The 26,268-nt window shown below is 47.3% G+C and overlaps 1 protein-coding gene across 1 annotated transcript in view; it reads left to right on the forward strand.

Annotated features, from left to right (window-relative positions):
- CSMD1 (CUB and Sushi multiple domains 1) overlaps nucleotides 1–26,268 on the forward strand; it is a 1,877,909-nt gene that overhangs the window by 1,652,515 nt on the left and 199,126 nt on the right. Inside the window, exons 33-37 of the mRNA XM_041753151.1 lie at nucleotides 1,045–1,140; nucleotides 7,737–7,940; nucleotides 8,872–8,996; nucleotides 9,611–9,707; nucleotides 19,565–19,669. Coding sequence (XP_041609085.1) covers nucleotides 1,045–1,140; nucleotides 7,737–7,940; nucleotides 8,872–8,996; nucleotides 9,611–9,707; nucleotides 19,565–19,669 — 627 coding nt within the window. The remainder of the gene's footprint in view (nucleotides 1–1,044; nucleotides 1,141–7,736; nucleotides 7,941–8,871; nucleotides 8,997–9,610; nucleotides 9,708–19,564; nucleotides 19,670–26,268) is intronic.

The raw sequence follows: 26,268 nt of genomic DNA on the forward strand, positions 1-26,268 counted from the left end.
AATTCTTTATTTGAGAGAGAGAGAGAGAGAGAGACAGAGAGCACGAGTGGGGTGAGTGGGGTGAGGGTCGGAGCAAGGAGCAGACTCTCCGCTGAGCAGGGGGCCCGACGTGGGGCTCGACCTGGGACCCCAGGGTCACGACTTGCGCCCAAGGCAGACGCTTCACCAACAGGGCCGGCCAGGCTCCCCTGTGCTGTACTTTTATTTAAAAGCACATGTGGAGTCTTTCCCTATCAAAAAACATGGATATTCACCAGAAGGCATCAGTTTTAGTGGTGAATAGTACGCACTTGAGCAAAGCAGCAGGGTTCGTACCACCGATGTCTTCTCACCATTGACCCAGTTAGAGTCGACGTGTGCGTCACAGAATCTTGCCGACCAAGGTTGGTATTGGATGATTTCCCATCACGAGCCAAGGGTCTTGAGACCCATGTCTTGCTATTTTCTGCCAACATCCACTGATGTGATGTCTCGAAATGCATCACAAGATACAGATTTAAAATCCTGGTCCACAGGGACACATTCACCTGGGGAGCCCCAAGGCCGCCCGTGTGCCCCTCGGCAGCACGCACAGGGGTCGTTCCTGTAGCCTGGCGTTACTGTCAAAGGTGGAAATACCGTTTCATTAGTTTTTATTTTTTCCTGAATGCTTTAGTATTTTTGAGATCGACCTTGGATTCAGACTTGCTCAATTTCAGTAGAATCCTAGCAAGTCATCGTCAAATAAAGTTGATGCTGAGTCTGCGATGGGTCTGACTCCCCGACTTCCCACGGCATCGGCTGACCCCTAGCAGAGCCAGCCTCAGAGGAAGGCATGAAGGCCACGGTCGTCAAAGTGACGTCGTGGCAGAACGAATAGACAAGAGCAGTTTTAAAATCTTGGCGGAAGCGGTGTTCCGGGCCCTAAGCCCGAGGGGGAGTCGGTAAAAGTCCAACAGCTAAATGCGAAATTCCGGGTTCATCATCAGTTCCCAGCAATACCGTCCTCCGGCGCGGCAGGTGTGGCCTGTCCTTCCCACGAGTGTCCTCTGCTTTCTCCCTTAGGTGAAACGCTGCCTTTGGCGACCTCGAACCAGATTCTCCTCCGGTTCAGCGCCAAGAGCGGCGCGTCCGCCCGCGGTTTCCACTTCGTTTACCAAGGTAAGGTGCGGCACGCGGCTGAGCGGTAGCGGGATCTGAGCTGCGGGGCTGGCTTGGGTTTTTTTCTGATATTTGGGAAGTTGAGGGTAGTCCTATATTGATGATGAAACGATTTGATAAAAATCATCACCTTTTTTGATGCTGAAATATGATATTTCTACTACAAAGACACAGTAACAGCTCATTCGTCTGAATGAGGCATCATCAGGAAACACAAATCCCCTCTGTATAGCACTTCACCTTTTGCAAAAGGATTTCACATACGTCATAATATTTTGTGGAATTAGGCAAAGTGTGTCATAGTTGAGGTTTCAGGAACTGCTTCAATAAAGTACCTTTAAACCACATTAGTCATTTCCAAATCTTCCTGTGAAAACTACTTGAAAAAGCAACTTAACAAAATCAAACAAAACCCCAAATACCATCTGAGCTCTCATCCGCCTAAATACCTATTTTAATTTGTTTGCATTCCATTAACTCTTGGCACTTTGACTCTTTTATATTTATTTGTGAAACTGGAGCTTATTCAAAATGTTTAAGATGGCACAACGTTTCTTCAAAAAAATTTTTTTGAGGATTTTTCCCCCTATTTCTAGTTTACCTTTATCTTGCAATATTCATTACATGAACTTGAAAAATATATATAAACTGTTTATACAGTTTCGGAAGCACAGAGAGGGTCTCTGGATAAACTTAGAATTGGCTGTGGAGCTTGAAGTGTGACAGAGATTACCATCTGCAGAGACAAACTGTGTATTCCAAAAAAAGGAGAAATACTTAAGTTTTTCTAGGTCTCAGTTTTGCTTGAGGCTGGAGAGATTACTCACTGCTCTTAAATATTTTCTTCAGAAGTGGAGGACGATCTCTTCCTAGCAGTGTCTCTGGCCTTTAACAGAGACTTCAGAAAACATGCTCGACAGCATCATGTTTATAAAAATATATATTATGGAAAATAATATGTAATTTCATTTATAACGTCTATAATACTCTCACACTGCAAATTCCAAGCCCTTGAAATATTTTCATAAAACCCATAAATTATAAAATAATTATTTAATAAAGTATAAAATATTTCACCATAAAACCTCTTCAGTGTTCCGTGATAAGATGGCTTAAAAAACGATGAGAAAGGAGTAGGAAAAATCTGACGGGAAAGCCGCAGGAGGAGAGTCTCTAACCCAGTGTAAGTGGCAATTGCTTGAATGATGTTGCTACTGAGTTAAAATTAGGTGCATTGTCCTAAATTGTGCCTTTTCTTAAAATATAAACAATTAAAGCAATATTTTTAATGGACTTCATTGGACAGCGGCCAATGTAGGCAACTTACCTCTTACCCCCTCCTACTTTTCTGTAAATAATTGTATGTTATTTTGCAGAAGCCAATTTACAAACCAAGATGAGTTGGGGTGACATATAAATAAACTGGACCACTTGGTTTAAGTACATATTTTATCCCAGAGAACTTCAAGTTGCTGACATTATCTGTCTTCATAAGGGGTGTTCTTTGATTTTTTTTTATAAGGATTAGAAAATCATTCAGATGATCAAATAAAATACTTGAGGGAAATGACCCCGTGCCTATCCTGTTGACAAATGTCATCGTCAGAAGTCATGATTTAAAAAATACGTTTCCTGGTTTCAAGTGACACATTACCATTACAGTGAATAAAAACAGAAAAGTGGAAAGAAAAAAAAACATTTATAGAAGGAATATGTTTTCCTCATCTTTAATATATAAGGACTCCAACATCTCATTATACCTCCTTTACTTGCTTTGTTCCTGCAGTAATTTTAAGCAAAAAAAAAAAAAAATTGATGTCTTTTTATCAAAGCTAAATCCTTTGGAAGTAAAGAGCTAGAATCATGAATGCAACTTATAAGTCACTCAGGAGCCCCCGGGGAAGTCTTCAATACACATGGAAAGTTGACTTGAACGTTGCACGGAAGCCAAGAAAACGTCGCGCGATCTGTTATAGAACACCACTTCCTGGGGAAAAAGAAAAAGAAAGAAAAACACTTCCTGGAAAGTGTGTAACACTGATGGCTTCATCCCTTTATACGTTATTCAAACTTAAAATTGCACAGGCCCCTCCTGGCGTCCATGAGGACGGCGTCTCCAGCCCCAGCGACCGAGCTTGTGTCTCCAGGAGCTGCTGGAGACCCCTGTGGCCAGTGGGCAGTGGCCGGGGGTGCAGGAGGCCAGGACCCCTGTGTCTTGCCCTGTGCCCGGCCCTCCGTGCCGCCCTGGTTCAATGGATGTAGCAAGGCTTTTTATTATTATTATTATTCATTTATTTACAGTGTCCAAAATTAACGTACGCCTCTGTTCCTTCTCATGTGCTTTCCACGCGACTTAGAGGTAGAGGGGCGTGTTTGGAAGAGGGTGATCAGAGCCCAGGCGCGCCCCAGAGAAGGCTGATCGGGGCCCCCCCCCCCATATTACAGAGCTTCAAATAGCTCCTCTGCGGTGGTTGGTCAGTGAGAACTCAGCACCCGTGAGGAGCTTCGTTCGGCTGCTCGATGCTGTTGAACTCGATGCCCTAGGATGTTGCGTCCTCAGGGATGGAGCAGCCTGCTCGGTGCCCAGGTCACCAGGCGTCTAAGCACAGCGTGGGCAGAGACGAGTGGGGCGCCGTGTGTTGAGCGGCGGAGGAGCGCCTCTTCCAGCAGGTGGCTCAGGCGTCGGTCCTCCTCGGGCAGCGGCCCCCCCTTGACTCAGCAGGTGCCTGCCTCACTCTGTGCCCGTCCGGTGGATCTAGGGGCAAACGATGACGTGAGAACCTCCCAGGAACACTGGTCCAGGGACTCCCCTGCAGGGAGTCTGTGACGGTCCCGCACTTGGGCTCCAGGCCCGGCCTCCGCAGCCCGTGTCCTGCAGCAGCACCCTTCCATGGAGGCAGGAGCACCCCTTGCTCCTCCAGTAGCTCCTCGGGCCTCCCGTGAGGCCCCCAGGAGGAGGTCGCCGCCGCCCCTCCGCCCGGCCCTAGGGCTGCCGAGGCTTCCGTGCGCTGCCCCAGCCCCCAGACCCAGGCTGGTGGGACCACAGTCGGTAGGTGGGTCTGCACAGTGGGATGCACGATGCCATTCCACCAACATGCATCAGCCCCGAAGTCAACGTAATCTTAGATCAACGAGAAAATCAAAATTCCCATCATCCTAGGAAACCCGGCCCGGGGCGACGGCCTGCTGCTTCTTAGCAAACTGAGCGCAGTGCGATCCCTCGGGCTTCAGAGGCCTCTCCCGGCTCTGCTGTGTGGCTTTCATTGCCCTGTGGGCTCCCTGTGACCTTAGAGCAATAGCACCGGAGCAGCAGGAGCCCAGCCGGTGCCTGGGGCAGGACCCGGTGACACCATCTCTCACGGCGTCTGTTCAGGCCCGGCCGCGGGGCCGTGGGGACACCTCATCCGTTCCCCTATGCATTGCCCGTGGAGCCGACTCTGCTTTACGCTCCCTCGAAGTAACTCATTCCCGCCAAGCTCGGTGCATCAGGCGGGACTTACTGGATGCTTCAAGGGGGACAGGAGGCCACGTCTTAATACTGAGCCTCTGCACCGTGCACGACTTCCCACGGCCGGCGGGTGCCCAGTCCCGGCCGCCCCGTGTCAGATTGGCTGAGGGGACCGCGGGACCCGTGACGCTCACCCCCAGCCCCCCTCACCCGCCTCCTGCTGCCCGGATGCACGGGCTCGGCCTTTCCTGTTCTGAGATCGTCCCGGGGCAACGCTCCCTCTCCTGAGCTTCCAAATGAACCGATCAACAACCCAGAAATGTGGAAGTGCGTTTTCCAGGTTTGGGAAGGAAAAATCCACACTGAAGTCTCCTTTGCTCGAGGCCCTTCCTTGGCAGGTACCTGCACGTCCTTAGTGGTCTTCCCCGGGCCTCGTCTCCGGTTAGAAGGCATAAAGTATAAGGTTTTCCAGTCCTAAGAAATTCACATTTGTATAAAAAGTCTATAAAGCGCACACTGCTTTACACAGACGAATAAGCACAAGGTTGTGCTCGTCGTTCGGCGACGGTGTTTGAAATCACTGACTGGTCGTGGCCTGTCATCACCAAACCGAGTGATTTTGAGAAAGGGAAATGTCCCCTGTCACTGAGTGACACCAGGACTGCCTCACGTAGGCTTGGCAAGTGGTTGCTACGTGCATCCGGGTTTGTTATTATTATGGCTGTTGCTGTTGTTGCACCTGCTCAGATAGAGGAGCCGTGAGGGAGCCCCGTGTGCAGACCTGGGCTGAGGGCGTTGGCGGGGGGAGGGCGGCGGACCTACCACGGGTGCCCTTTCTGTGCATGTGCGGGAGGCTGGGAGGCCTGCCCCGGGCCGTCACCCCTCTGCCCACCGCCTCCTCCTCCAGGCTGACTTCATCCCTGCCGGCTTTCCACCGCGTGGATTTCAGTTCCACTTCACAGCAGGTGCGACTTTGCTACAAGGTAGAGGGTGATGAGCACAGAGGATCGAACATCCGTCCGCGGCTCCTGGAGCATCCAGGACAGGGGCAGGACCCGAGGGCGGGCGACACCACCAGGAGCCACACACGGTGTGACGCCCCCAGACCTGGGGCAGCCGTTGGCCTGAGGGCTCTGCTCGCTTCTGGCCCCCTTTGCAGACTCACAGCTGGTGTCCTCACTTCGGAAGCCCCTTCCTCTAAAAACCGTCCTGCCCACTTTCATCCAAATGCAGGTGTTTGGGGCTCATTATTATTTCCCTTTAAAAAGTGAAAATTTTGAAATTCATGAAGAAAAGCTCGATGGTGGCATGTGTCCAAATAACCCTGATGGTGCGGTTGTCACCGCGCACGGGCCCCTGCACCCCAGGCTCCCGCGTGCGAGCCCACCTACGTCAGTGAGGAGCCTTTGCCTTCCCTGTAAGTCAGGGCAAGTAGAAAAGTTGCCCCTGGAGGGATATTTCTCCAGTTTGGTGAAAACAATTCTTGGGATTTGAAGCCTCCGTGGGATATTTTTCGTCCATTTTTTTGCTCTCATGCGGCTTGTTCGACTGTAATGGGCATCCTCAGATTTAGAAACCCAACAAGGAGGAGTTCTAAGCGATCTTTTGTTATCATATCATAGTTATTCTGCATTCTGTTTTTAGTCATCAAAAAAAAAAAAAAAAAAGAGCCTTTCGGATGATGTATCCTGAACCACTTCCCCCGCGGCTGCTGGTATATGATGTCGTGCACTTGGCCTCCCGATGGCCAACACTTGAGCGCTGGATTCAGGCGCGGTTTGGTGGGAACCATCTGCGGCCTCCGTTCCACAGGCCTGCCTGCCGGGCCGCGGTTCCCTGGTGGCGTCTGTCCCTGCTCGGGCTCGATCCCCAGCCCGACGCCAGCCCCTTAGGGAGAGCAGTGCCAACACAGAGGATCGCCGGGGAGCAGCGGAGCGTAGGAGCTCATTCTCGCAGAAGGCTGCTCGGTGCAAGGAGGCGACGCACACACCGAAGGAGAGAGGGGGTCCTGGGGACGAGAGACGCGCCGAGTTCCATGGAGCTTCCAGTGCCCGCCTGCTGGATCTGGTCCTCGAAGAGTCGCTTTGGCATACGGGACGTCTTTGGCGATGGAAGCATTTTTCCAACTTTGTCCCTGCCCTTCGGATAAACAGATAAATCTCCCACGGATGGTGAATTCCAATGAACAACCCAAATAGATGCATCGCCCCGTCCTGGCTGGAGGCTCACCTGCCTGCGCCTTCCACCCAATGACCAGAAGGACACACCTGTAATCAGACAAGCTTGGGTCTCTACCGGCCGCCTCGCTGAGGGCCACATGCCAAGGAGACCCTGAGACGTCTCCAAGGGAAAGTTCCAGGAGGGGCTGGTTATGGGGTTGAGGTTTGTGCTGCTTGATTGGGACAGGACTGCAGGCGGCGTGACTTTGCTTCAGACCGGGTGCCGGCAGGGAGCCTGGTGGGGCGGGGCATCTTGACTATTATCGGGAGATAGAGGAACGTCCATGTCATTGAAAACAGCAGAATTTCTTTCTTTTTTAAGGCTAAATAATATTCCATTGCATGGATATAAAACATTTTCCCTATCCCTTCATCCGTCGATGGGCACGCAGGTTGTTTCCATGGCTTGGGAAATCATCCTGCAGTGAACGTGGGGCCAGAGAGATCTCTCTCTGAGGTGCTGATTCTAATATTTTTTTGGATATACACCCAGAAGTGAGGTTGCCGGGTCATATGGTATTTCCATTTTTAATTTTGTCATTGCATCACAATAGCCATCGTGTGCTCGCTAGACTCCAAGGTCTTTGAGAATAAGTACAATCCTCAGTCACCTCATTATCATGAGCACAGTGATTTGGGTGCTTAATTAATTTTAATTGCCTGAATATCACTCAATTCTCATAAGGTACTCATGCTCCGTATGCCACGTTTTCCTCGTCTGGAATGAGACTATAAGGCGGTCCTTGGGGCTGGTAAGAGGATGAAATGCAGATGAGGGGAGGGCACCCAAATCATCCCTCTAGAAATTGCAGAAGGCATTATTAATTCCTATATTAACATCAACTCTCTCTGGACTCAACTCAATTTCCAAGGAAATATTTTGCTTCCCAGTGAAGAGACAGGGGCTGTGTTGTGTGCTTTGCTTCTAGCGGTTCCTCGAACCAGCGATACCCAGTGCAGCTCCATCCCCGAGCCCAGATACGGAAGGAGAATCGGCTCCGAGTTTTCGGCGGGCTCAATTGTCCGATTCGAGTGTAACCCGGGGTACCTCCTCCAGGGCTCCACTGCCATCCGCTGCCAGTCCGTGCCCAACGCTCTAGCTCAGTGGAACGACACAATCCCGAGCTGCATAGGTAAGCGTGTGTCCAGCAGGTGTGATGACCCGCGCCAGGCTGTCCAGCCCAGCCTCGCAGCCGGACAAAGAGCTGCTTTTCAGTGCTCCTGCCCCGTCTCCACCGCCTGGTCATCCCCCGGACCTCCTTACAGAGCAACGCATTTTATCTGAAATAATTGAGCAGCAGCTAAACCCTAAAGATTACCGTGTTTCACGAAACAACTCATTAGATTAACGAGTGTGAAACATGTTTCCTTTCCCCATACTTATTAAGTAGGCCATTAGCTCTCAACACCGTGGGTGTAGAACATAATTTCATTTTGGGGAAGAATCATTATAATGTTGATTTGCTATCTTGTGTGATGTCCTTTTAATAAATGTGGGCTGATGAAGGATTGAAAAGTAATAGGTTAACGCAGCCCGAATAACAATGCCGTTGTTAGTTATAGTTTATTTGCTTCGTTCCGTGTAAGGCCCTGCAGTGCAACAGTCACGATTAGCTCTTGCATTCATTTGTACATTTTCAGCATCTCTTCTCCTCTCTGGATTTGCTCATAAATCCCACTAATATCCTTGGGAGATGCGAGTCTGGGTATAGAAGACAATGCTCTGCAAAGCTCCCTAATTCACACGGATAAAATTATTCTAAACAGGATTCACGTCAGAGATGCCAGTGTTAGGCACAGCCCCTTGTGGGGGAGCTTGGGGAGATTTACTCTTAGACGCCAGTTCCATAACTTGGGAGGACGGCGGGAAACGATCAGCGACAGTGCGAGTTCACAAGGGAACGAGCGAACGTGCACCCGGGCTGCCAGTGCCATCCCTGTCAAGGACCACACTCCCTGTAAAGCGTCTCTTAATATCTGATCACACGGCAAGGAAACTCGGCACCGACTTAAGGCTGTCCTTCTCTGTACTCTATTTTTACGAGATACGGTTTTGTCTTTCAGTCCCCTGCAGTGGCAATTTCACTCAGCGCAGAGGCACCATTTTATCCCCTGGCTACCCAGAACCATATGGTAACAACTTAAACTGTATCTGGAAAATCATAGTTACAGAGGGATCAGGAATTCAGGTAAGCCCCTCACGCCCACAGGGCCGGAATGCACGGGGCTTGGCCAGGAAGTGCTTGCTTCCCGTGCATGGTTTCTGTTTCGCATTGGTTACTTTATTATTTTATTTTATTTTATTTTATTTTATTTTATTTTATTTTATTTTATTTTATATATTTATGAATTGGTTATTTTATTTTATCTTATCTTATTTATTTCTGCATTGGTTATTTTATTTATTTCTGAATTGGTTATTTTATCTTATTTTATTTATTTTTGCATTGGTTATTTTATTTGTTGCATTAGTTTATCTTATTTTTGCATTGGTTATTTGCTTTAATCATTATGCATTGGTTATTATAAACACTTAAACCATAACCTGTTCTCTTTTCCTACTGCTTCTATAATGTGTTTCTAATCACATTTCCATATTTGGAATAGCAATAATAGAGTTTTAGGATAAAAGCTGTGAAAAGTACCATTTGTAGAAATTTTCAAATATCTTTGCATGTCTTATTCTCCTTGGTTTTATCTTTTTCTTATGGGCATATATTAAGTTTTCACAAGAAACCACACATGATCAGGCTAATTTCTTTAAACTAAAAATACATATTAACCGAGTACCATTGTTTGCTAGATCCAAGTGATCAGTTTTGCCACCGAGCAGAACTGGGACTCCCTGGAGATTTACGATGGCGGGGACATGACTGCACCCAGGCTGGGAAGTTTCTCAGGTAAGACGACACCAGCCCCCAGCGTTTGTGAACCAGAATCATCAAACACTAACAGACAACAGCAAGGAAACACTCGATGCAGGTGTTTTCCTACAGAACATAACCATACCCATAATAGGTTGGTGAGTGTTGAAACCCTGAGAGGTGCGCTGAGAGTCAGCTTTGTTCCCACAGAGTGAGGGGGCTGCTGGAAGGAGTGGGAAGCAGAGTGTGGGCAGGCGACAGGCAGAGGCCCGGGGACAAGGTATCCAGGGGTAGTAACGGAAGGTGGGGGTGCAGCCGCCAGTGGATCTCAGGTTCCAGGAGGAGAGGAGCCCTAGACTAGGCAATCCAGGAAAGTTGCACTCTGCATTTGGGGGCATTTAGGCCTGAACTTGGCGGTGCTTTGGTCCATCAGAGTCGCAGGTAATCTCAACCCTTTACCGTAGATGCTGCCGCCCTCATGAGCCACCGGATGAGCACGGTGCTGGCGGCCATGCAGCCCTTCCTTGTTCTTTCTTTCATCTGCCACCGCCACAGAAATTGCTTCCAAACTGGCCTTGGCAGCTCCGCCCTCACCTTTGCCAAGAGCAGTGCTATTCAGCTCCGTCCTCCCTTTCTTTATCCTGGCAGGTCACCCTACCTCTTCCACCCTGTAGAGAGTGAACAGATCAGAATTCCCAACAGATTAGCTGTCACCGTCGCCGCCATCCCCTTTACTTCCGTCATCGTCACAGTCAGCACGTGTCACTGAGAGGCCAGGCTGAGTCCCCCAAAGAGCACTCTGCACGGAGCACGATTGTTGCTCTTGTGTTAAACCACTGACGAACAGACATTGACACATTTTAGTATCCTCCCGGATTCACAGAAAAATAATAGCTTTTCTAGGACTATCCCCATCCCACCGATCCCCTCCTTTTGTCCCCCGGCCTGAACTTTGTTGTAAGCTTCTCTGGGCTGCATTTCCAGACATCTCTAGTCTGCGGCTGCTCAGCAGGTTGGCCACAGAATGGATGGCAAACGGGCCCTTCACAACTTAATCACGCCCCTGCTTAGTCCCTCCAGAGACCCTGTGTCTGGACATCAGCAAATACAACCATAGTTTTATGTGGTCACTTAGAGTTGGTGCAGTAAAATGCCAGTTTACTGTGTAATTTCGCTCACGCCCCTCACCAGATAGCGCTTGTAAAAGTCTAGCTTAGCGAGTGATTATTGTAGGTACCTACTACACGTATCAAGTACCAAATTTCTTCTTAGGAATAAACAAAATCTCAGCCCCTAAAAATAGGAACAGTAACAAAATGGTTTAAAATCTGTATGCAGGGACGCCTGAGTGGCTCAGTGGTTGAGCATCTGACTTCTGCCCAGGGTGTGACCCCAGGGTCCTGGGATCAAGTCCTGCATTGGGCTCCCCACAGGGAGCCTGGTTCTCCCTCTGCCTGTGTCTCTGCCTCTCTCTGTGTCTCTCATGGATGAATGAATGAATGAGTGAATGAATGAATAAATAAATAAATATAAAAATTAATTACATAAATAAAATAAAATCTGCATGCAGATGGCAAAACATAAGAGTTTTAATAAAATATATTTTAATGATATATAAAAATGATAATCATGTAAACTAAAGATATCTATAACTTTTGGCAAATATGCAGCATGACAGGTAGGTGTTGGATGATAAAGGAGGTCAAAAGTAATATTTTTCTGGGATTTGGGAGAGTAATAAGATCTTAACTGATATTATAAAATACCTAGGAAAAAGTAAAATATGTTAACAGATTAGTAAAATACAAGCAGATAAATCAAAAGGAGAAGAAATGTTCCAGGCAACAGAGCCCTGCGGTTTGGGGCCAGTGTCTTTTTATAGGTGACCCTTAAACGACATAGGTTTGAACCACAAGGGTCTGTGGACTTTTTTCAGTAAGTACAGGACAGTCCTATAAATATATTTTCTTTTATTAAGTAAAACTTGCTTACAAAGCATGTGTTTTGCCTTTTATTCCTGAAGTTTAAATTTCATTGTCCAGATAAATTCTTGTATTTATCAATTAATGTAGCTCAGCCTGTATTAAACCTTTTCTTGAATAACTGCTCTATGTGAACCTAGCCTCAGATGTGTGATTTTATATTTCTCAGTTATTGTGAGGAATAGGTTGATTTTTCAAAGAGAAGGATTTAACATGGAACTACTTTTTTCCACCTGATTTTCTCAGGCATGAGTGTGTTACTTGAACACATTCACACACAAGCGTAGACAGTATTGACAAGACAGTACACGGGACATGGTCGCGTGATTGCTTGACCAAAGTTAGCAGAATGGCTTATTAAAAAGTGATGGAAAATAATAATTAAAGAAGTAAACACATCGCCTGCATGCCTGATAAAGAATAACAACAGCAATCTTCTTGTTCTAATTTGAGTTTTTAGAATTATCCAAGAGAAAAGATCTTTTTTTTTTTCTGTTACATCATGTGTGCAAATTTTAATTTATTAAGTCTATCAGTAGTACTGAGATGCTAGATGTCAAGATGCATCTACGTTTCTAAGACAAAACTGGGATCTGTCTTAATAGTAAGCAATGTCTCTGGCTAAATGTATAACTTTAGCTACATTTACAAGTTTTTTTAAGTTTGTATTTACTTTTCACCTACCACACAGTGTAATGTTAGTTTCAAGTGTACAATTTAGTGCTTCGACACTTCTGTACGTCACTCGGTGCTCATCACAAATGCCCTCTAAAATCCCCACCTTTTAAAAAATATTTGACCTAAGTACCAATGCAATGCAAGTCTGACCATAATCACCAGGACTTATTGGCACACAGCTCCTGCGCTGAAGGCACAGCTTCCTATCTCCCCTCAGACGCCAGTTCCAAGCTCAATGTCTCCAGGCCACCCACACCTTGACCAACTGGCTCAAAACTGGGGGGTTTATCTTAGTTTGCCTAAATCCCTAGTCTAACTCGCAGAACATGAGAAGCGATATGCCTGCAAATATGGGGTGTTATAAAGTAGTCAGATCAGGAGCAGCCAAACCGAGCGACTCGTAGGGCACCATCCGGCACCGGGTCGCACATGGGGCTTCCGTGTCCTCAGGATGTGTCACTTGCCAGACACTTGCGTATCACCGACCAAGAAGCTCTCCTGAGCTTGGCTGTCCAGCGTTTTCACGGGTTTTCATTACGTAGGCATGATTAATGCAATCCCTGGCCACGAGGTTGAACTCAATCTTCAGCCAGCCCGTCGCCTCCCAGAGGTTGTGAGGTCAGGCTGGTACCATGTGGCTCGAAACCCCAAGCCTCTAAGCACGTGGTTGTCCTTCCCACATACAGCACGGATGTTATCACAAACAGAATCATGATCACAGTTACCATAAACTCAGGTGTGGCTGGAGGAGCCCGTCGTGAGTGACAAGGGATATTCCTGTCGCTCAGGATGGTCCAAGGGTCGAGAAATGACTGTCTAGACACCGGGAGCAAAGAGCAGACCAACCCTTTACTACGCACAACCCCATATTAACGGTGTGAGCAGAGAATACAGCACTATTTTGATTCTTTAGATTTCTGAGATGTCACATATAAGGAATAATAAAAAAAAAAAACTACTTATTATATGTTGGCAAATTGAATTTAAATAAACTATTTTTTAAAATAATAAATATTTTTTAAAGACCTACTAAGTAAAAACTTAAAATATAGGCAATGTGTAAGTTTTACAGCAGTGTTCTCTGTGTTCATAATACTTGATTTTGATCACATTATTTTAATATACAAGTTTGCTAAAGTGATTATTTATAATAGGTGGGATGATACCGAGGTATTTGAGCCTAAACCATCTCTAAGATAGTCACTGTTTCGTAGTCTATATTCTTTTCCAAAATGGAAATAAGGATTCTTCATGTATCAAGGTTTGGATTAAGAAACTCCTCTGATAAAAATAATCCTGGAATTTGCTATTTGTTGCTATCAACTTTCTTAGCAAAATAGGCAAAGATGCACACTTTTAAGAAAACTGATATTAAGTTAAATAAAAACGTAAGTGAGCAAGTAATGTGATCAAGGAAGTCATTCATAAATAACATGTGAAGAAATAAATCCGATTCAAAATAATCTAATTTGATCTAACAACATGGTCAATTGTTTTATATGTCCTCTAGATTGAAAGAGTGGGTCTGACAATAGGTTTTCCCACCCACTTAGGTTGAATTTCTTTGTGCCTAAAATCAATTTAATTAAAGAAAGTACAATATTGTACAATATCCAAATATATTATGGAAACATGCTTTTTTTTCCTGAAGTTAAACAAACCGTTTACATTTTGTAATTTAGTATTCAAAGATTTATATAGTTTTTTTTTTGTTTTGGGTTTTTTTGTTGTTGTTGTTTATAAAGATTTTATTTATTTGAGGTGGGGGAGAGAGAGAGAGAGACCCATGCCTAATTTATACGTCACACTCTGCCGTGGGTGGTCAAGGGAAAAGCGTAGCATATGGAGGGTGGTGCTCTCCATGGTTTCGGGCATTTCCTGGGGGGTCTTAGAACATATCCCTGTGGATAAAGGGGAGCTACTGTATAAGATTTTATGTAATACAGCAACCATAGAGAAAGCAATGTTTTAAATCTTGTCCCTCTGGCATAGTTTTATAGGGAAGCTGCTGGATTCTCTGTTCCAGAGAATTTACGGTTGCCCAAGGGAAGAACAATGGCTTTCCCAAAGACAAACGCCCCTCGTTCCTGGCATTGGGGACCTAACGAGCACCCAGTGTGGGAGCACCCATTACGGCCAATGGCACTGCCTCGTTGGACTCCTCCCCCTACTAACAGGCCAGTCAAGGCCTGTCTGCCCCCTTCCTTCTCTATGTTTTTGCTGAGACTGAACATCTGAGGGCTCTTCCATCTTTGCCCCTGCAAGCTTCAGGGTGAATTACCTTGGGTGATTTAAGCCAAACACTGGCTTCCCCCACCCCTCACAATTCACCCACATAGGTGTGACGCCCAGCTCCCTTTTCTTTGGAGGGTTATGGGGCATTGGTCCAAATTGAAAAAGCAGAGCTTCATTTTACTTCTGGCCATGGGTCTTCTCTTTATTCACCACCAGACGGACTCCTGAGGCTATGAAGGATGAATGGCTTCAGACCCACTGGACACAGCCGGGGGTTGTGTTAACTTGGGAGTTGAAGTTAATTTTGCGGGGGATGGCATGGAGTTTGAGATCTCATTGCGGCTGATGCTCTTTACCCATATGCTTGCTGGGCTTGTTTGGGAGAGTCCGGGTCTGAGAACAGAGCGGCCAAACTAGGCGGCAGCTGGGCAGGTTGGGAGGCTGAGCACGGACGTGGGAGTAACACGGAGGGTAATGCGAACCAGGCCTCTCCATGTCTGGGAAAGGAGTCACAAAAATGAGGAAAGCTAATTGGATTAGAAGGAGAGGTATCAGTGTGAACTTGTGGTTTTAATGTTTACATGACAATAAAAATGTCGTATGTAGGTGTGCGTGTGCCTGTTTCGCACCTGTCTCTTGACAGATAGAGAACGGCACCCTAGCAGACTTGCGCCCCTCCAGGACCCAGTCTGAGCTTCTAAATATCAATTCCCTACCATCGGTCCCTAGAGGAACCCATGTTCTTGGAGAAATGAAGGGTCATTTCTTGAGGCTCTGGTGGGAAGGAAAAGAAATACACCAGGAACCGCTCTGTGTCAAATAGAAATTTGTGAGTCCACCCTGGTGCAAGTAGGTACGCACCTAAATGGAGTGAATGAAAAGGAGATTTGCGTCACGGAATGCAAACGAGTAAACCTAGAAGGAAGGTGGAATCGGAGAATCATCACTTGGCAACTGTTAGAATAATAAATGATTGAGGCTGGCGCCCGGGTGGGTGCCAATGCCGACAGGGAGGTTCCGCAGAAACAACAGGCCCTCAGGCCCGCGCGTGTGTGTTCATCGAAAGCAGGGAAGTAGTAACTTCTGGGTAGAAGCCTGGCACATGCCACCCTTGGCGCGTGTTAACGGGAAGGCCACTGGGAGCGTGCCCAGGTGCGCACTGGGGTGCCGAGGACCCCGCTGTCGAGGCAGATGACACCCTGAAGAGCTGGCCGCGCTGTGGGGCTGCGACCGGGGGGGTGACGTAGCCGCCCGCACGGTGCCACCGACCCAGGCTGGGAGGCCGGGCCCGCGTGGCCCTCTGGGCTGCACGAGCCAGCACGTCCCACCCGAGACCAGGGAGCAGCCTCGGGGATGACCCAGCAGGAGCGGATCACCCAGAAGTGCTCAGGCCAATGACTGTCGTCGCTGAGACCGTCGGACAAACCCAAACTGAGAAATACCAGTCCACACAGAAAACGTGCTTGTGTTTTCCAAGAGCGTCAAGTTGAGGAAGGCGTGAGAAAGTCTAAGAGACTCTCGGGGTGGAGGAAACCGAGGGGGACTGTCAGGCGAAGGTGCCGAGGGCTCGCGGTCAGGTCCTGGAGCTGCGACCCCACAGAGCAGAGTCTCGGGGCCCCGGGAAGTCTGCGCGGTGCACACTGGGGCGTTCGTGTCCGTTTTCTGGAGTCCGCGATGTTCTGTTGAAGGGAACACGTTGAATTTTTGCAAGACACGGGCCATCATGTTTGCAACTTGCTCACAAATGGTTTCAGATAAAATAATTTTACAGATCCCCACATAAATGAGTTAGAGGGAGGAACAGGCGCGATTATTGTGTAATGTGGAGAGAGAGAGTGAGTATGTGGGAGCTTTTTACTCTATTTGTACCTTTTTTTTTTTTTTTACCATAGAAAGGATTTGAAATATTTTAATAGGTTTTTATAAACTTTACACAGAAAGAATGACAAATCAGCCATAAAATCTCAATATCTTTAAAAACATCATTAGTATTTGAACTTTTTGTTTCTATGGTACTTTAAAAAGCATCTATAAAAGAATCAGTCGGACCCGCTCTACACTTTGGTGGAGGAGTGCCAGGAAACATAAGGAGTAGTTGTCAGAGGCCCGTATTTCAGGAAAAACAATCAACTGACTTCTTGGATAAATTCATCTTAAAAAAAAAATCTTTTTTGTTTCTGTTCAAGCAGCCACATATACTTAGGGCTTATGCTGTAAGTCATCTAAAATTATTCTTGGAAGTAGGTTATAAATTATAAGCGAGTAAAGTAGATCAGGATTCCAACCAGTTTGTGGCTGACAATCAGTATTAGGGGAAGTAAATACCCGTCCTGACGCGTAGGGGCGAAAGTATCCTTCCTGGTTTTCTTTGTCCGGGTTGCTCTATCTGGGTCACAGGAAAACGATGTGATCAAAAATATACTGCCTGGGGCAACGCCTAAAAAAAGAAAATCTCCCAGCTGCATGGTGTGGGGGGGAAGACCGTCTCTGGCCCGTCCACGAGGGCTCGGTGGCCGCCCGCCGCAGGCTGGGTGCTCCCCGCACGGCACCCCCGGCTCCCCGACCCATGCACCTGTGTGCCCTGGGAGTCACCTGAGGCCTCAAGATCCAGCAGAGTGAGTGGTGGCGTCTCGTGACAGGTACAAGCAGGACGGGGTCTGTGAGTTGCTCCATCAGCAACGACGTTTAGAAGGATCGGGACTCACAACGCATCGCGCACACACTCCCGTGTCACCACGTGCCAGGCCTCAGCGTCACCGCCACTCCATGGAGCTGTTCTCAGTGCCACGGCTCATCTGCGCCCAGTCGGGAGCCCATGCGGGTCCTCTGACCCCACGGAACCCGGGCGACTGACGATGAACACGCGCAAAAGTCAAACAATGCGCAGCGGACGCCTGAATTGTGGGGACCGGAGGCTGGAAATAGATGTTAAAACGTGTGAGCAAGGGTCACCTGGCCCGAAGGGAGAGCTGAACCGAGCGAGGAGCACCGCGGGGGAGTGTTCGCTGGGCGCCGTCCGTGGGGGCCTTGGCCGGGCTGTTCTCCAAGCTTTGGGGGAAGATGTACAGGCGGGAAGCTGGGGGGCAAGGCTGCTGATGGGTCTAGTTGGGGATCCCCGGGGGGCTCAGCAGTTTAGCGCCCGCCTTCGGCCCAGGGCGTGTCCCTGGGGTCCCAGAATCAAGTCCCGCGTCGGGCTCCCTGCATGGAGCCTGCTTCTCCCTCTGCCTGGGTCTCAGCCTCTCTCTGTGTCTCTCGTGGATAAATAAACAAAATCTTTTTAAAAAATTAAAAAAATAATAATAAAAGGGTTTCGGGTAATTCAACTCAGCAGCTCAGCGGGAAATGTCTCTGAGCGCCCGAGGCCCAGGGAAAGCAGGCTGGCAGGGATGCGGGTGCGGCCCCGGGCGCTGACGCGGCCGCGCTACTGAGACCTGCCATCCCGCCGTCTTCTTGGGAACACGGTCTGAGGCCGCAGAAGGGGCTGGCGCTGGCAGCGCACCTGCTGAAAGGCTCGCCAGGGCTGTGTGTCGCGTCTGGGATGGTGGAATCCTGTAGTCTACACCCACGGCTAGGGTAGCTCTGTGTGCTAACTATGCTGGAGTGAAAGTCTCAAAACATAGGACAGTGAGCAGACAACGGGTTTTGGGTCAGAAGAGTGATACCGGCGTGAGAAAGGCAGCCCGCAGCACACGCGTGACCGGAGCGGGGAAGCCCCGGGCTTGGTGGGCGGCCTTGTCTGGACGTGTGTGGGTCTCGGTCGGCCAGTGGGGGTCAGTGGCCTTGGCCGCACTTCCTCCTCCTCCTCCTGCCTCCGGGTCCCTTGCTGTGGCCTGGGCGTGCCCGCAGGGGGGGGGCGTTCCCCGGGAAGATGACTGCCCCTTTGGGACACAGTCTGGCCTGCCCTCCTGGGAGCGTGGCCCATGACCCGCCGTCGGTCCCCCGGGAGCCTGAGCGCTCGGGCGTTCAGGCCAAGCAGTGGGCCGGGCCTGGGGCCCAGAAGCGGCTTCTGTGTCGGCCCGAGACCAAACCCCAGGTGGCTTGAACCTTCCAACACTCCCGAGGCCCGTTGTCCCCTGCGCACCTGCGGTTCTTGGGCGGGTCCCGTGTGGGAGCCAGCCCCCGTTGACGGCAGGGAGGTGGATGGAGGCGGGCCCCGAATCTCTCGGGAGCTGCAGCTTCCGGAACAGTCTACACGGCCGTGTGCAAACACACAGTCAGCAAGCCGCGTGTGCACCGCTCCCCCGCCAGCCCAGCCTGGGCCGGGGTTGGGGACTCGCTGGCCAATGCTGCCGGGCCGGGCTCGGTGGGTGGGGAGCTCTGAAAACCCCGAGTCCCCAGGACACAGGTCCTTCAGCCCGTCTACAAAGGACATTTATGAGCAGAATCCGTGGCCGAAGACGGTCTAGGGTGCAGGATGCAGGCGGCGGGGAGGCAGGCTAGGCCCTGGCCCGCTGGGGTTCCGCTGGGAAGCAGCATCTGTCTCCTGACATGCCGGTCACCCTCGGCGCAGCTGGCTCTAGCAAAGTGCTCGCGGGGCCACAGCCGGCTGCTGGGGCTCAGGGTGTGAGCCCGGCCTGGATCGAGCCCCGCCGGGGCCCCCTGCGCAGCTGGAGTCGCTCCTCCCTCCGCCTCTCCCTCTCCCCCTGCTTGTGCATGTGCTTTCTCTCTCTCAAATACAAAAATAAAATCTTTTAAAAATAAAAACAAAAACAACCGACAATGCAACGTGGAAAAGCCAGTGCAAGATCCATGTAAGACCTTGTGTGTCCCCACACTGTGTGATCGTAGCTGTCCCGTCAGCTGGAGGGGAGCAGAGACAGCGTGAGACATCGCCGGATGGGACAAGAGCAGGCCCGGGTGCACAGGGGCGAGGCCAGGGCTCCCAGGACACGGGGGCACCCAGAGGGGGCCTGCAGGCCAGGACCCACACCCGCCGGCCTGCTCTCGGGAGGAGCGCGTGCACCTGTGGTGTGACCTGTGCCTCTGTGTGTCTTGCAGGAACCACGGTCCCTGCGCTCCTGAACAGCACCTCCAACCAGCTCTACCTGCACTTCCAGTCCGACATCAGTGTGGCCGCTGCTGGCTTCCACCTGGAATACAAGAGTAAGGTCCCCTCTCCCCACCTGGCCTCCCTGTCCCCCGCGGAGCTTCCTGAATGCGAACCTGAATCCCCCACTTTTGCCAAGGGAAGCGTTAGGGCTCAGAAACTGCTTTAAAAGTTGCATGAAAAAAAAAAGTTGCATGAATGTGGGTCACACGAAATCTCTATGAAATATGAAATCGTAAAAAAACAAACTCCCGAGGAGACACACACGCTAGTGTCTGGAGTAACTGGCAGATGCACGTGTATCTGGCATAATTGTCACAAAGCACAAAGCGTAACCGTCTGTTCTGTTTCTGGTTTCCCTGTGATAGCACAGGTTCATATTCCCATCCTGAAACCTAGAAAATCCTAATTTCCAGACAAATGATGGTCCTCGGGCCCCTCCGCTCCTCGACGCCGAGGCTGGCGGCGCAGACCTAGCACGGAGCCCCACGCGCCGGCTGCTTCGTGTGTTATTCATTTTAATTGGAAGGAGGTATTGCGAAGGAGACGCTAACCTTTTAAAAATGAATGTGCGAGTGAGCTAATAGTCTGATAAATGGGTTGGCAAAGGTCAAAGGCGCAAATCTTCTTTGGCGTTCGATTATGCAGGTAAACCTGGCAAAAATGAAATAAGAATTTCCAATGAGCGTCAGGTTTATTTTAGGACATGTTTTCAAGCACTAAAAATGCTTAATGTTGATATTCATCTTCTTTAATAAGCAGCTGCAAATAAGCAAATACATGGATCAGGTTTAATAAGTGATCTTTTGAATTGAGATAAACAGTTTGCTGGGATGTAAATGCATGCATGTTTTTGAAAGGCCCGATTTCCAGCTGATGATAAATATTCCGAACCAGACACAAACCACAGGGTTGTTTCTCCTTTCAGTTAAATCTCCCTACTTATTACAGGCATTTGTATGCAAGTTTATTCCAATTTATTTGAATAGGACTACTTTGGTGACAGTGTGAAATGATACTGTGGATGTTATTTATGTAGGAAATGTCTGGAAAAAAAATCTGCTACTTTGATACATTTTGTGAACATCTGTAGATAGGGAACCATCGACCATATTTATGACGGTGTTAATAAATTCACTAATATTTTTAGCCGTGTTACAAATGATGAATGCTCCTACCTCTTTGCCTCAAACTCATCTTGTGGATTCCGGGCTTTTCACTCATTTCTTATAAAAAGAGGTGCGAGTAAAATAATTAGGCTGCAGTTACTATTATGTACACGTAGAGCTTCAACAATATAATTATCTACTTTCCACTTTGTTCCCAACCAATACACTTCATTAGGAGAGAAAGACTAAGGTATTTCTCACTGAAATGAATCTTGTTTAAAAATCCAAGGCCTCGCTTAATTACTCAGTATATTTACTTTTTAGTTAGCCACACATAATGCTACGTTTTCATTTGTTAACCTTTGTTTTGAGGGATTGTTTTCCAAAGCTATTACCGTATCTCCCGTGTCCTACATGTCCTCCCAACGTCCTGCTCATTTCCCTGTTTTAATGCTTTGGGCCAGAGTTTAAAATATGGGTCACATCATGTGTTTGTAGAATTAATCTCATTAAGGCCAACATCAAACAGTCTAAGGACTGTTGAATTGAGCTCCCAAAAGATTGTCTAATATTTTTAACCTGTTGACATATTTTCCATCGACCTCAAAATAAGTAATGTCAATCTGCAGCCCTCGCAATTCGGATTTGTCACTAAAATTGATATCCGTGAAATAATAATTAAAAACAACGAGGGGATCCCTGGGTGGCTCAGCGGTTTAGCTCCTGCCTTTGGCCGAGGGCGCAATCCTGGAGTTCCGGGATCGAGTCCCGCGTCGGGCTTTCGGTGCATGGAGCCTGCTTCTCCCTCTGCCTCTGTCTCTGCCTCTCTCTCTCTGTCTCTATCATGAATAAATAAATAAATAAATCTAAAAAAAAAAGAAAAAACAATGAAAGCACAAGCACTCTATGCCAGGTCCTGCTCTGAACGTGTGACAGCTCCTTACTCACGTGTCCGCGAAAAGCCCTAGTTTTAGGTGCGCCCGGGTCTTAAGGAGGACGAACACAGGCCGTAGTCACACTGCTAGTGACCCACGGAATGCAAGACGCTTCATGAAGGCCCTTTACCGAGCCCTAACGTATGCCCTAACGTTAGCATCCCAGTGAGCTATCCCAGTGAGCTATCAGAGAGGCAGCAAGCACTGCTATGTTCTACAGATGGTGACCCCAAGGGTCAGGAGCAGGTGGGGACACACTGGAGATAGAGGAGCTTGTGTGCTGGTTTGCCCGGACCCCAAAACAGAGCTGCTCTGGCTGGTCCACACCAGCTGCTGTCTGAGGAATTTCCCTTTCCTCAGTGGGAAGGAGCCCCTAGACCCTGGTAACCATCACAGTCCAGCATTCTGCATGAGCACCAATAGGAATTTCCCAAACAGAAAACAGACATTTTTTTTTTTTCATTTGAAGGGATGAATTATAAAATGTTAATGATTTCAAAGTGATTGTAGGAAGGTCTGATCTGACACATATGAGCTAGGTTCTCTCGCGTGACTGGGTAGGAGCTCAAACCCTCAGCATCACTGAGAGCTTCATGAGTTCTCCAAGCCAGCTGTCCTAACTTCTACATCATTTTTCTGAATAGGACCTTTGACATTGTTACGCAGTAGAAGGACACGGGTGTCACCCTTGCTCTGGGCTCTTTTCAGACAAACTCCCAAAACCGAACAAAACTAGCAAAATATCGGGAAACCATAAAGATGTATGCAGATGGTGACGATACCGGTTTACCCTGGAAATTACAAAGTCTGAGCTGAGGGAACATAGCATGGACCTGCTGCCAAGGAACAACATGGCGGCAGCGACCCTGGAAGTCAACACGAAGAGAGCAGATTGTTTATTGATACACATGATCTATCTGACATGGGTTTATTGACTTCAGTGGGATTTGGTGGGAGAAGAGGTAATAAGATTGAAGTCATGTGCCCTGTTATAGAACCTTTCTCTTTGTCTTATTTGTATTTTGTGGATTCTCCCCTCTTTTCCTGCCAGCTTTTGGTTTAACTGAATATTTTTATTGCTTCAATTTATCTCCACTATGGGCTGACTAGATAAACCTCTTAAAAATGTGATGATCTGTCTTGAGTTTAAAAGATACATCTTCAGTATTTTAGCACAGCTTAGCTTCAAATGATATTATGTCATTTTGTGTAAAAGAGCCTTACAAGTGTGTATTTCTAATATCTGCTTTCCATCCCTTACGGTATGTGTTGTCTTGCATTTTATTTTTACCTGCTATAAAGCCCACAAAACATTTTTACTACTTTTGGTTTTTATATTTCTACTACTTTACTACAATGGTGATCTTTTAGAGTAAATAGAAAATAAGAAAAATAAATATCTTATATCCACCTTTGCTTCTGGCATCTTTGGAGCTCTTTATGTCTCTGGATTCATCCCAGTTTTTGTCTGAGGATCGTTCGCCTTTCTTGCAGTGTAGTTCTGATGACAATAAATTCTCCCAGCTTTTGCTTTAAAAATAAATGTCATTGTTTCACCATCATTTTTTGAAAGATATCTTGCTGGGTACAGAAGTCTGGGTTGAAAGTTTCTTCCTTTTCAGTATGGCAGGTGTCCTCCCTTGTCTTCTCACTTCCTAGTTGATGATGAGAGGTAACCCACTATTCCTTATGTCTGTAGACACGGTCTCTTTTCTCTGCGACACTTTATCTCCACATTTTATTTTCAGAAGGTTAATTATGATGTGTCTTGGGGCGAGTGCATGTAGATGCCCAGTCATCCTGACATTCTTGGCATCCTCTGATCTCTGCTCCAACATCGTCTGTTAGTGACAAACAGATCTTGGCTGTGGACATCCCAAATATTGACTCCTCCGCATCCCTTTTGGCTTCTTCAGGGACTCCACTCACATGTAGGTTAGACTGTTGGACGTTGCTTCTCACTTCTTTGTGCTCACTTCTTTTTATTCACTTTTTTCCCCTTGCTTTCTGGTTGGTGTGATTGCTGCTATCCCTTCTTCAAATCCACTGAGTGCTTCCCCAGCCATGTCGCCTCCCCTAAGGAGCCCATTAGAAGACCTCTTCATCTCCGATATTGTGGGTCATCCTCCTACTGAATAGAATTTTCGTTTGACTTTTTCTATAACCATCTCTCTACAATCATTACTCCGTCTCTGTGCACATGCCAACTTTCTCTCTAGATTCTTTAACATATTTTTTATAGTTATTTCAATATCCCTGTCTAAAATCCCCATCCTGTGAGTATGTTCTGCATCTGGCTTTGTCACTTTATCTCTAGACAAAGGATTGCTTTTTCTTTTTTTGTGTGTCTCAAAACGTTTTTAAACCTGGACACCAAAATAATAATAATGATAATAATAATAAATAAATAAAAATAAATTAATAAATAAACCTGGACACCTTGAGTCGAGTGGTAGAGAATGCTTTTCATGATACTAATGCCTAGAAATGGGCACACCACTGCTGTTAAGGATCTGAGGCCTCTCGGCCCCCAGCTGAGCTGGCTGCAGTCCCGTTGCTGTGGCTGCTTGCAGTGCACTTTGGATTTTCCTGATGGCGAGCCCGCAGCACCATGTGCTGAGTTCCAGGGCTGCTTCTCAGTGGTGGTGCTTCACCTTGGCTGCCAGTCATCCTTAGTCATGTTTTCAGAAGAGGTCGTCTCCCCTCCTTCCAAACTCTCCCCCTCCCAGTAGACTGCCATTACCTGTCACTCTGTGCTGGGCTCATGCTGGCATCGGCTGTGCTGCTCTTCCCTTCCAGCCAAGGCCAGACCCCGAGAGTCAGCACTTGGGGGCGCCACGTTCTCAGCATCCCCACTCTCCCTCCCTGTCCCCAGTGCTAGGAGACCGTAACCTTGGAATCTGTAGAGGGCATTAAGCTCGTGTTGGTTTTCCTTCTGCAACCTGGATACCGATTCTCTTTTTCCATCTACCTTCTCCAAGCTACAGTACCTCTTTTCCTGTGTCCTGGAGGTTACAGATTTTTCTGCCTCTTCCCTAGGAGTTTAACACTATTGTTACTTCCAAGTGAGGGGTTCAGGGAAGTATGTGATAGTCCATGCCCTTCTCTCCATGGGAATACTGTCTGGGGGCTCCCTCCAGGCTCCTGCTCTACCCCCAACATTTCTCTACATCACCTGTGGAAGGAAGGACACACCCCTCTGTCTGGATCCTTGAGCTATTTGAGCCCGGTGCCTGGACTTTGCAGTGTGCCAGGATGTTAGCTGGTTTGTTTTGTTCTTTCCTAAGTGTAGGTGTTGGTCCTCTTTGTACCACATTCTGTCACAGAGATACTTTCCATGTCCTGTATCTTCTGGAACTGGCTATTCTTTGGAATTGCCATCAGCACGGTATCTGCAACCTCATCTCTGATGACTTCAAGAGAAGTTATGACTTTACAGTTTAGATTTTCTTTTTTTTTTAGATTTTTCTCATTATTAAAATGAAAGAAGTGCTTTATTTTTCAAATGTCTGTATCCCAAGTGGAAGTGGAAATTCTTTTATGGGCGTCCACTTGTTCAAAGATAAATATATGAATAACCAAATTTTTTTAGGTTAACCATGGAGAAACTTTTCTTAAATCCTCATTTTTAAAAGAAATTATCTATCTATATCTATGATCCATGTAGCACACACACATAATTGCAGTGTAGTAACATAGGATTCATCATAACTATAAAAAACCTCAGAAGTATTTACAGATAAACTATAGAATTAAATTTAATATATATTTACATTAAATATATTATTAACAGAGTATAAGCCCATCTAATTTAGTACTGTTTCCCATTTAGAAATTTATTGAATAGAAACTGTTTATTCTGATTTTTACATATACATGTGGTTTTTAATAATCATATTTTTCATGATTAAAATCTTCTCTATGGAGGGGCACTTGGGTAGCTCAGCTGGTTAAGTGTCCAACTCCTGATTTCAGCTCAGGTCATGATCTCAGAGTCCCGAGAACTAGCCCTACAGTGGGCTCCATGCTGGGCAAAGAATATGCCCTTTCCCTCTGCCCATTACCCCACTCCCATGCATGCAACATGCTCTCTATCTAGAATAAATAAATAAGTCTTTTAAAAGAAATCTTCTCTATTAAATTAGACCATTAGTATGGCTCAGTTTATATTTGTTTTTGTCTTGCTAAATTGGAAGATATTTAATTTCTAATTCTGCAACGAAATATACAATACCCCATGGAATGCATCTATCCCACATTAACATGATAAACCCGTGAGTGACTTGACCTCCAATGCAAGGCTGCTGCAATCATGCAAGCCTCCTTAGTTCTCATATACGGCGTTCAGTCAAAACAGCACCGAAATAATGCATGTGTCCAAGCTTTTTTATTTCACTGCTTTTCTCAAGAGTTTGTGAGGGTTTTTGTTTGTTTGTTTGTTTTGCTCTGATTTTGGTTTTGTTTTGTTTTCCTACCGAGATTCACTATTGAGAAACCTAGTTGGTTAACAAAATATTTCTGGAGTCTGTACGATATGACATTTGTCCTCTGGGAGGCATGTGAGACAGGGAAGCTACTCTGCTTCCTGTATAAATGTCAGGTATCTTGCAA

The sequence above is a fragment of the Vulpes lagopus genome, chromosome 4 (assembly GCF_018345385.1).
Source record: "Vulpes lagopus strain Blue_001 chromosome 4, ASM1834538v1, whole genome shotgun sequence".
Lineage (NCBI taxonomy): Eukaryota > Metazoa > Chordata > Mammalia > Carnivora > Canidae > Vulpes > Vulpes lagopus.